General features: G+C 57.4%; 2 protein-coding genes across 3 annotated transcripts in view; one reads left to right on the forward strand and one right to left on the reverse strand.

Annotated features, from left to right (window-relative positions):
* LOC102249322 (kazrin) overlaps positions 1-10572 on the forward strand; it is a 328747-nt gene that overhangs the window by 263255 nt on the left and 54920 nt on the right. The window contains exon 1 of one of the 2 annotated variants that reach the window (XM_005886178.2): positions 3902-3918. The exons of the other annotated variant lie outside the window; for it this stretch is intronic. The gene's annotated coding sequence lies outside the window, so the exon portion shown is untranslated. Of the gene's footprint in view, positions 1-3901; positions 3919-10572 lie in introns of those variants that run through there. 2 annotated transcript variants of the gene reach the window in all.
* LOC106724763 overlaps positions 1-10572 on the reverse strand; it is a 48118-nt gene that overhangs the window by 34430 nt on the left and 3116 nt on the right. The window contains exons 2-4 of the mRNA XM_014533285.1: positions 9584-9679; positions 6482-6629; positions 6138-6205 (exon numbers count right to left, since the gene is read on the reverse strand). Of these exons, the coding sequence (XP_014388771.1) occupies positions 6138-6205; positions 6482-6629; positions 9584-9679 (312 nt within the window). The remainder of the gene's footprint in view (positions 1-6137; positions 6206-6481; positions 6630-9583; positions 9680-10572) is intronic.

A 10572-nucleotide genomic window follows, 5' to 3' on the forward strand; every position in this document is an offset into this window, starting at 1 on the left:
AAGCTCTGCATTGCCTCTGTCCGCCTGCTTGTGTTTAAGACCCAGGTGCTGGGTGAGGCCTGGTCTCGAGTCCCGTGGAACCTGGTGTGTGGGGTGCGCATGCGGGTGTGTGGGAGGGGGAGGCAGGAGGGCCATGGGGTTTTTCAGTTTACATTTTTTGAATAGTTTTCTCCTCTGCTCTCCCAAGAGGCAGCCTGTGGAGTGGAATGAGTATTTGACCTTTGCAAAATGTGTGTGGGGGGAGGGAAGGGGCAGACAGACAGGGGAAGCGTTTGGTGGCAAGTCGGCGGCGGCAGCTCAAAGCAGGAATCCGAGTTACTCCTCTTCCGTTTTCAGTCCGTAACCTGGAGACAGTGAGGAGGGCGGGCGGCAGCACAGAGGGCTTCCCATGCCTGGGCCTCCCGATAGGACCCAGCTGCCGGGAGCCCCATTCTGGGCTCCTGCCTCTCAGACTAGAATGTTCTACCCTGGGCTCCGGTCAGGAGTTCCAGGGGCTCCAGGGACAAGACTGCCAGGCGGGGGCTGGTCTCAGAAGCACAAGGCAGTGGCTCCCAGCGGAGGAGAGGGAGGGAGAAGAACTGGCATATGTGTGGCACTTGGCACGTGCCAAGTACTGTTCTTTGTCTGTAGTCACTGTATGTGCATAGGCCCTCATTTAGTCCTCACAACAGCCCTGTAAGAGAGGCACGACCACTGCCCCATTTTACGGACGAGGGAACGGAGGCACAGAGAGGTTAGCAAGCGGCTGGCACTCAGCCCCAGACCGCCTCACCCCTGCGGTGTTTGCAGCCACTTAGACCGCATTCCAGGTGTTCAGCAAGCATTTGTACGCAGCTGCTGTGTCAGGGTCACTGCTTCCTGCGGGGGAGGAGCTCTGTCCACAGACAGAGCAGGACCTCAGGGACTCGAGTTTGCCCTCCTCATCCCACTGCTCCTCCCCCCAAAATTACCCCACATTTTTCTGTGTCTTGATTATACGTTTGGCTCATGGACCACACTGCTGAGACTCCCCGAGTGAAATGAAGGGTGTTTTTCTGACCGGTTTGTTCATTTCTAGTCCTGATGTTTGTAGCTGAGGGGAGGAGGGACTGCGGGGTCCCCTGTGGTCTCCTCCATGGAAGTCTCAGCATCTGTGACTGCACAGGCCTGTGGAGATGGGCTGGACCCCTTGGAAGTGTGGGGACCCTGGCTCTTAGAACAGACCCGGGGCTAGGAGGACTGGAATGGACGGAACAGCCCAGAGAGGCAAGGCTGGGATGGCAAACATAATAGCACTTGGAAGAAAAAGTTAAAGGCGGTCAGCTTAGCGGCATCAGCCCCAAGCATGGCCTTCTGCGTATGAGATGCCGTCGTGTCCCAGGCCAGGCAGCGGGCTTCCTTTGGAGTGTGCTGTTGGCGTTTGGGGTTGGGGAGGAGGGCCTGTGGCACAATGCAGAACAGCATCCTGCGAGGAAATAGTGCCGGGGACCCCAGGCAGCCCGGCAACGGTGGCCCACGACCCCCTAGGTGAGAGCCCTGGGCTCCCTTAGTCTTTGGGCGGCTGGGGACTGCACGGGACGTGTGCCCGGCACACAGAACGGCCCCTCGCCGTGGCGTGCCCAGCGGGGTCCAGGCCCCCAGCTGCAGGCTGGCGAGTCCCGTCAGGCCGGAGACCGGTAGGGTCCCCTGTGACCCAGCCCCTGTGGCCTGGGCCTGCTGTTTCTCAGCCCCAGGTATTTTTCAATTAACCCGATTGGCTGGAAACGCGGGCATCCTGGGAGTGTGGGAAAATGTCCCAGGCCGGAAGGGCCCTCCCCTCTGCCCCTGCTGCCTCGGGACTGGGCCTCCAGACGGAGGCTCCAGTTTCATATCAGGACACCAGGATGTGATCCTAGTGCCCCTCTGAGAAATCCCAGATGGCGCCTTCTGGAAGCCCCAGTGGGCTCCGCGCTGGCGGCCAGCCCGCCCCCCCACAGGCTCCCGACCCGCCCGCTCCAGCGGTGGGAGCCTCAAACAGCGCTCTCGTTACTGACTTTATTGCTACACAATTCAGAGAGGCAGCCCTGCCAGTTTTCATAAGTGAAACATTTAAAGTATGCAAAGCATATTTTCTGTCTTCCTGGAGCAGCTGCTCCATGGGCTGGAGAGTAATCAGGAGTGAGTTGTGTGGAGCCGTGAGCTGCCGGCAGCCTCCACGGCCTCGGGCACCTCCTGGCAAGTGACCGCTGAGGACGGGGTGGCTGGAGCCCAAGACACCCTCTTCCTTTCCCGCCCCCTCCAGGCGGCCAGGCGTCCTCTGCGATGGCATCGGAGCTGCTGCCAACGTTTGCCAAGGGTTTCCGTGGCACCAGGCCTCTTTATATCTGTTACTGTCATTCACAGACGTGGTACTATCTGGGAGGTGATACTGTCACCTCCATTCCCCAGAAGAGGAAAGAGAGGCGACCTGCACAGGTCAGACAGCTGAAGGGCAGAGCCAGGATCTGGCCCCGCAGCCCGCTCCAGAACTGCTGGTCGTAGCCCTCATCATCGCCTTTTCCAGGCGAGGGAGCTGAGGGACCTCGCGGTCAGGCCACGCAGGGATCGCCCGCTCCTGGTTCCTTCGGGAGCCACATTTGAGACAGAGTCCAGGTCTGCCATCCGTTGGGGCCGCCGTCTGGACTTGGTTTAAATTGTTCTGGAAGCTTGGATCTGTTCGTGATGTGGATCTGAAGATGTGGGAATTTCAGACTCACCGCCCTCGCGTGATGACGACGTCTAGGGGAGCCCTGGGCTGGGCTCCGATCGCCCACTTCTCTTCTCTGTATAATTGTTCACATCTGCGGGGGCCGTCGGCATGCCGGACGCGTTGCCATGCATTTAACCCCTGAGTCGGTGGATGAGACGGGCTGAGCAGGGTGGTCTAGCCAAAGTGTGTTTCCAGTTTGGCTGCCAGGTCTTGGGAACCAGTGGCCTAGCGGTCAGAGTCGTGGATTCCAGACACCTTCCTCTGGGCCTCAGTTTGGCTGTCTATAAAATGGGGTGGAAATGTCTTTCTTGTCCCAGTCTTCCTAGGAAGGTGGCTCCCACTGGGAGCTGGGCCCAGGAGAACCACGCTCTTGACAAGCGGGCAGGCAGCTTCCACCCTGGGTTCTGGCGGTGGGTGGAGAAGGAGGTGGTGGGTGGAGAAGGAAACTGAGATGCAATGTCTGCTGCTGACTCAGACTCGGGGCTGGGCTTTCCCTCAGTGTCAAGGCCTCGGTCAGGTTGGTTCCACCCAGTTTGCGATGAGCTTTGTGCTCACTGCACGGATGGCTTGTGTCATGAGTTGGTGGGTGTGACCAATGGCAGGCCTTCTCCTCTATTTTTCCTCTTCGTGTGTTGGTAATTTTTTCCCCTGGGTGGTGAACAAGGAGGGAGGAGGGGTGCGAGGTGAGAGTCATGCATGGCGAGGGTGGCAAGGGAAACAGGTGGCTGTCCCTCTCCTGGATACTGCCTATAGGAGCCAGACCTCGGGGAGGGCAGTAGCCTATGGCAAGAGGCAAGGATGGGGGGACCCTACCATTTTTACCAAAGTGCCCTCTCTCTGTTCGCTTGCCAGGCTCTCTCTCCTGGCATGTAGCTCGAGAAATATGCTGCACAGCATGGCGTTTAGGGCAAGGAGCCTCATCCAGTTGTAAAGACCATGAGCTTTGCAATCAGACAGACTTCCGAGTTGGGATCCGGCGGTGCCACCCGAACCAGCCCTGTGACCTTGAACAAGCCAGTCCACCTGCCGTGGCCTCCGTCTCTGATGTGCAAACTGGAGAGGCTGGCACTGCCCCCACAGGCCTGGCGAGAGATTCCAGTGGGCCAGGGCTCGGAGCCAGGCACGTGGTCAGCACCTGACTGGAAGCCGGAGCCTCAGGCGAAGGATGGTGACCCAGTGGCCGTGCAGTTGGTGCTGTCAGACCCCTTTAGGTAGGAGAAGACAAAAGGCTGATTTGGGCAGGAAAAGTCTGTAAATGGATGGCCTTGAGGCAGAACTTAAAAGCTCGATACTTCCCCACTTCCAAGCCCGGGGACTGGTCACTGGTCAGAGAAAAGCTAGAATTGAAGTGCACATGGGGGGAGGGTCTTGCTGGGTTGTGGAGGCAGATTCCAGTGTCCGTTTTGCTGGTGTAGTTTCTGAAGGAGAGCGGTAGTTTGGAACGCTTAACACACAGCAGATGGCCTTTGTGTTTGGGGGTGCTGGGGGCCCAGAAAATGATCCCCAACCGATGCAGTTTATCAGGATTCTTTTTTAGTTGCAAGGGATAGAAACTACAGCTCAGTCTGGCTTAAGAATGTCTTGGCTTGTGTCCAGGGGTAGATCCTGCCTGCTTCAGGTGTGGTGTGATCCAGACGCAGGGATCATCTGAATCTAGTCTGTGTCTCGCTTGCGCTCCCCTCTCAGTGGCAAGGTGGCCGCCAGCAGCTCCTGGTTCAGAGGCTGACTCCGATTGGACTGATTTGGGTCATGCCCCCCTCCTGAACCAATCACAGTGGCCAGGGCAGCTCAGTGCTCAGATTGGCCAGACGGGGTCACATTTCTACCCCTAAATCAGGGGCCTTGAGAGTGGATGGCACCCCAAAGGGGAAGGGGGGTGCTATATAAAAAAGACAGGAGGCTTGGAGGTGAGCTGGACAGAAACATCTGCTGCCCCATCCAGGGGATGATAAGGAGGACCTTTAAAAAGGTTGGATGAGCCAGCTGGTGTGGCTCAGTGGTTAAGCATCAACCTATGAACCAGGAGATCATAGTTTGATTCATGGTCAGGGCACATGCCCGGGTTGCAGGCTCCATCCCTGGCATGGGGCATACAGGAGGCAGCCGATCAGTGATTCTCTCTCAACATTGATGTTTTTATTTCTCTCTCCCTCTTGCTTCCTCTCTGAAATCAATACAAATATATATTTTTTTTAAAAAAAGGTGGGACGAGCCAGCAGCCCAGAGGAACAGTGGCTTTGAGGCTCAGAGACTCAGAGGGACTCTCTGAGGTGCTTCCTTGCACCAACAGGGGGCCCCAGGACAGCTGCCCTCAGCCCCCTGGACACCAGGGACTGGCCTCAGCTCGCTGCTTCTGAGTCCCAGGGAAACGGTGTTCAGTGCAGGCGTGGGAGAGGCCATCCCTCTCCTCTCCCTTCCTTTCTGCCCGGCAGCTAGATAGGAGTGGGCTCCGCAGTCACCAGGGAGGCCTGAGCGTTGGGCTTGGGACCAAGCTGTCATTGCTGCCCCTGCCCCCTGGGGACTCAGCCACCCAGGTGACAGGAGAGCGCCTGTGTCTCCACCCCCAGCCAGACGGTGTGTTTGGAGTTTCACATTCCCCCCGAGCTAGAATCACCTGCCGGTTGATCTTTGCAGACCATCAAGGACAGTGGCTCGGTCGGTGCTGTGGTGGCATCAAGCCACAGGCCCAGAAAGGCCGCCAGTGGCTGTCCTGAGTTTGCAGGGGTGCAGAGGGGGCTCGAGTGACAAACAGGCACCCTAGAGGGACCGCCCTCTGCAGCTCTGGTCCTCGAGTTGAGTTCCTGAGAACTAGGGAGCTGTGTGCTGGAGGTTTGCGATTCCTCGACGTCCCTGGGGTGGGGGGTGGGGGGGCGCATCTCTGTAGTGAAATCTGTGATGGGCACTCTCCCAAGGGTGGGGCCCTTGTGTCCATCTCCAGCGCCTGGCCAGCGTTCAGGGCTTGGACAGGGGGAGGAGACCCCTTGTCCCTGGAGAGCAGCGGGTTCCTGGAACTCCGAGCTGGGTGGGCACGGCTCTCCCGTGGGAACTGTGGGGAAAGAGGCGGCCTGTCTGAAAGGTGTGTTCACAGGCCAGCAGCTATGTTGGAACAAACAACCTCTGCAGCGAAGACGGTTAAACAACAGCGGGAGGGAAAAACGATGACTGTAAAACATGAGCAAAGACAAAGGCTGCATCACCTGGTACCCGCGATGCCCACCCCCACCCACCTGCAGGAGGGATCACCAGGCACTGGCGGGGAGCGGCCCTCGGGTCCATACCTGGGAGGAGTAGCCAGGTGTATTTGAGAATCGCCTGTATTTGGTGAATGCTGTATCCCTTCCCATCACCTCCAAGGCCCTAGGTGTCAGGGTCAGGTGACAAAGGCCCAGAGAACAGGAAATCTCCAGGAAACCACAGTTCCAGCCCTTACCTGCTTGCTGCCGGGCCCATCTCTGGCCTCGTGGGCCTGTCTCCACTCAGAGTAGGGACCGGGAGGGACTGTGTGGGGAACAGGACAGAGGTGGTCCAAGAGGTCTGTTTTCTGCTCCCCGAGCAGGGACCAGGCCGGAGGGGGCACCTGGGCTGGCCCTGAGGGGGCACCTGAGCAGAAGGAGGTGATGCCAGGGCTCGCCTCACCCCGTCCCAGGGTGGCCGACAGAGGCCTGCCCCCGAGGCTGCTCTTCCAGGCTGAGGTCCCCAGATGTCTCTGTCCACAGGCAAACCATTGCATTCAAGACCAGCCTGAACGCCCCTGTGACGGCTCCTGTCACTTACAGGGCTTCGAGGACCCGCCGGGGCTGGAACCAGGGCCACATTGCTGCTCCCGATCCCAGCACTCCCGGCCCCGACAGATGTGGGCGTACCCACGACAGGCAGCCAGGGAGTCACCCCGGCCTGCATCCCCGACCTCACGCAGCCTGGCCTGCACAAAGAGTCCCCCATGTGCCCCTCGTGCCTGCAACCTCTGGGCCTGTCGCTATCCTCGTGGGCCTGTCTCCACTCATAGTGGGGGCTGGGGAGGGCGCGGGGAGACTGTGTGGGGAACGGCACAGAGGGGCTGGCTCAGCCTCCCCTGTCATTTAATCCCTGCTCGGGTCTCCTGGGTCGGAGTCCCAAGATCAGGGCTTCCTTCAGAGCACCAGCGAGGTCTGCCCTTTTCTGTAACGATGATCACGACAATGACATTTGACCCCCATCTAGAACCTTCCACAGTGTTCCCACTTAGACGATTGCTCTGTTTATATTTACCACAGGCCGTGGGGACTGGTCTGGGCTCCTTTTTCAGATAAACTCAGGGATCACTTGTCCAGGGGTCAGATAGCTGGGATGTGGGGGGGCCGGGAGTGAGTCCAGGCTGGCTGATCCCAGGCCTGCCGGTCCCCCCCTCTACCGCTCTGGGCACCGACCGCTCTGGCATGTCTGCCAAGAGCCCGGCACTGGGCTGAGTTCCGGGTGTCTGGTGTGAGTGGGGGGCATGCCTGCTTCGTCACCTCCATCACCCACCCCCACCCCCTGTAAGTGATACAGTGCAGGGGCTAACGACTGTGGGTGCTGGAGCCAGACCGCCCCGTTCAGACCCTGGCTCTGCTCTTTACTCTGTGTGACCTTGGTCAAGTCACCTCACCCCTGTGCCTCAGCTTCCCTGTCTGTAAAATGGGGTGATGACACTAGGACAGGGGTGGGCAAACTTTTTGACTCGAGGGCCACAATGGGTTCTTAAACTGGACCGGAGGGCCGGAACAAAAGCATGGATGGAGTGTTTGTGTGAACTAATATAAATTCAAAGTAAACATCATTACATAAAAGGGTACGGTCTTTTTTTTTTTTAGTTTTATTCATTTCAAACGGGCCGGATCCGGCCCGCGGGCTGTAGTTTGCCCACGGCTGCACTAGGACCTACTTCCTGGGGTTATTGTGAGGATTAAGCTAGTTAAGGCATGTAAACTACTTACAGCAGAGTCGGGTGCACACAGTGTGTGCTAAAGAAATGTTAGTAAAGAGGCAGTTGTTATTGTGACACACAGTAATTATAAGATGATTATTCTTGGGACCTTGGCTGCGGAAGGCTAGGCTTACATACCTACAGCTCACCAGGAGGCCTTAGGAGACTCTGGGTCCCCCGTTGCCTTGGTCAGGCCATTCTCGGGGGTGCCCTACAGTCACAAAAGGCAGCTGTCTCCCCTTTTCTCCTTCTGCCCCGGCCCTCGCGAGCTCACAAAAATTCAGCCTGGAAAAGGCTTGTCACACACAGAGGCCTCTTCCCTAAGCCAGGAGCAGTCACCTTCCTGGTGCGCGGTGTGGATTCCTCCGCAGTCCCCACTTCCTGCTCCTCCCGCTCCCCAGATTTCACAGCTGAGCTGGCCACAGGACAGACCCGCAGAGGCTGCTGGCCCCTAGCAGCCGGCTGCACTTGGATGCGGAATCAGCAGGGTCATCAAAGACTCTCCTCTGCCAGGCAGCCCTGCCCAGCCAGTGCTGCTCCAGGTCTCGGTGCAGGCACAGGGCTGAGTCATGCTGCCCTGGCCCCAGGCTCTGGTCTCTCTCCTAGGCCTGTTTTTACCTGTGCATATTGCCTCCTTGTTACAAAGTGGCTGCTGCAGCTCCAGCCCAAGTCTACTTTCCAGGCAGGAAGGCGAAGAAGAGGCAAAGCCCTTCTCTCTCCCTCTCTCTTTCTCTCTCTCTCTCTCTTTGCAAAGCCCTTTTTTCTTCAAGGGTAGACCTCCTTGGGGTCTTTGTCCTATACCTCAACGGCCAGAACTGGATCACATGGACAATCCTAATTGCAAGAGAGGCTGATAAATGGCATTTTTAAGCGCTAGATCAGTGATGGCGAACCTATGACACGCGTGTCAGAGGTGACACGCGAACTCATTTTTTTGGTTGATTTTTCTTTGTTAAATGGCATTTAAATATATAAAATAAATATCAAAAATATACATCTTTGTTTTACTATGGTTGCAAATATAAAAAAATTTCTATATGTGACACGGCACCAGAGTTAAGTTAGGGTTTTTCAAAATGCTGACACGCCGAGCTCAAAAGGTTCGCCATCACTGCACTAGATACTCATTGCTCTTGCAAACAAAAAGAGATGTGTAAGAAGGGAGGGTCCCAGCTCCTTCCCCGCCCTGAGTGGGTATGCCACAACCCCTTACCCTACAGCATGGCCTGCCTGCAGGTAAGGCCACCCCAGGGCATAACCGCTGGTAACTGGCAGCTTCTCCTGGGGCAGGAGAGCCACGCTGCCTGCCCAGCAACACTCACCTGCAGTTTCCGTGGCCCTGGGAGTCCTGCTGAGTCCCTGGCTGTTTTGATGACACCCCACCCCCTTTCACCATGAACCGCCTGCCCCAGGTGTGAGGCCACGGTGGTTGGTTGCCCAGAAACTGCGGAAAGGTACACAGCGGATCTTTCCTTTTCCTGTCCTTGGGCAAAGGCCAGAATGGCTCGTTCGGAGCTGGCGGCCTCTTCCTCAGCAGCCATTGCCTGAGCTAAGGGCTGCCTCCTGTCTGGGTGTCTATGGGGCCGGCCGCACCGGGTATAATGCGCACCGCTTGCTTCCTTCTCCGTCTCATGCCTGTGGGCCAGCACCGGCCAGGAGAGCTCTGCAGTGATGGCAGCGGTCTCGCTGTGCACGTGAAGTGTGGCTGGAGCCACGGAGGAACTGAGTGGTTCGCTTTAATTAATTTACACTTAAGTAGCCACGTGTGGCCCGTGGCTGTCTCACTGAGCAGTGCAGTCATAGACTCGAGCCAGGACCCTCTTGCTGCCAAGGGGGGAAATGCATCATTGGTAACATTCATCTAGATTCATAAAAAGCGGGCCCTTCTAAGGGGCTGATAATATACAAAGGCCCAGAGAGGGACAGGGACTTACCCTGATCACACCTCGAGGTAGCATCCCTCTGCGGCAGAAACCCAAGTCCTCAACCCCGGCTTCTTCATTGTTCCCGAGGGATGTGAGCACTCCCCTCTGTGCAGGGGGCAGGGGTGTGGGTCTGATGGGCGCCAACAGTGCTCACTGTGCTGAACACATTGAAGTGTATCGCACGTCTCATTTATTCCCATCAGCCTCGTTTTACAGGTGAGGCAACGGAGGCCCAGAAGGTAAAGTGCCTGTCCCCGGTCCAGAGCCCAGAAACCACGGGCTGGGGTCTTGTGAGGCCCCGTGATTGCAGTCCCAGAACGTCCCCAGTCTCTGCCCCGGAAGGTCCAGGCGTGTGCGATATGGGCTCACACGCCCAGTGGGGGCAGGTGCGGCGCGATGAATGAGCTGCCACAAACCTCTCTCCGTGGAGCTGTTTTTCCAGCCTCGTCTCCTGAGAGGCGGCTCCTGCAGGTGCCACACCTGGTGTCCCGCCTCCTCTTAGTCAGGGCCCCACTTGAGGGGCGGGGTCTCTGTCGGGTACACCTGTTAGAAGGTGAGCACAGGAGGAATCGCCTGTGCCGATAGCCCAGGAGCAGGGCATGGGCCCCATCTTGCTCTCCGCTCTCCTGGGTGCAGGGGCACACAGCAGGCTGCGCCTTCACCCCATCTCCCTGAGGTGCTGGGCCACACCCTTCCTGTGATCGCCCAGTTCTTGTCCCAGAATCCTGTGGGGTGCAAGTCGGGTCACTGGATAAAAACAGTTCACCCGCCTAAGTTTGAATTTCAGACAAACAACAAATAAATTTTCAGTGTGACTGTGTCCATGTGTATTTAGGACACACTTGTACTAAAAATTATTCATGTTGCTGAAATGAAAGTTTAATTGTGCATCTGGCTTTTTCTGTTTGTTTAGCTTTGCTTTGCTTTGTTTGCTCAATCTGGCAAGCCTACACGGGTGGCACCATCCCCATGTGCTGTGCATGACAGCCAAGATCCGG

The sequence above is a fragment of the Myotis brandtii genome, unplaced genomic scaffold (assembly GCF_000412655.1).
Source record: "Myotis brandtii unplaced genomic scaffold, ASM41265v1 scaffold96, whole genome shotgun sequence".
In the NCBI taxonomy this organism is placed as follows: Eukaryota; Metazoa; Chordata; class Mammalia; order Chiroptera; family Vespertilionidae; genus Myotis; species Myotis brandtii.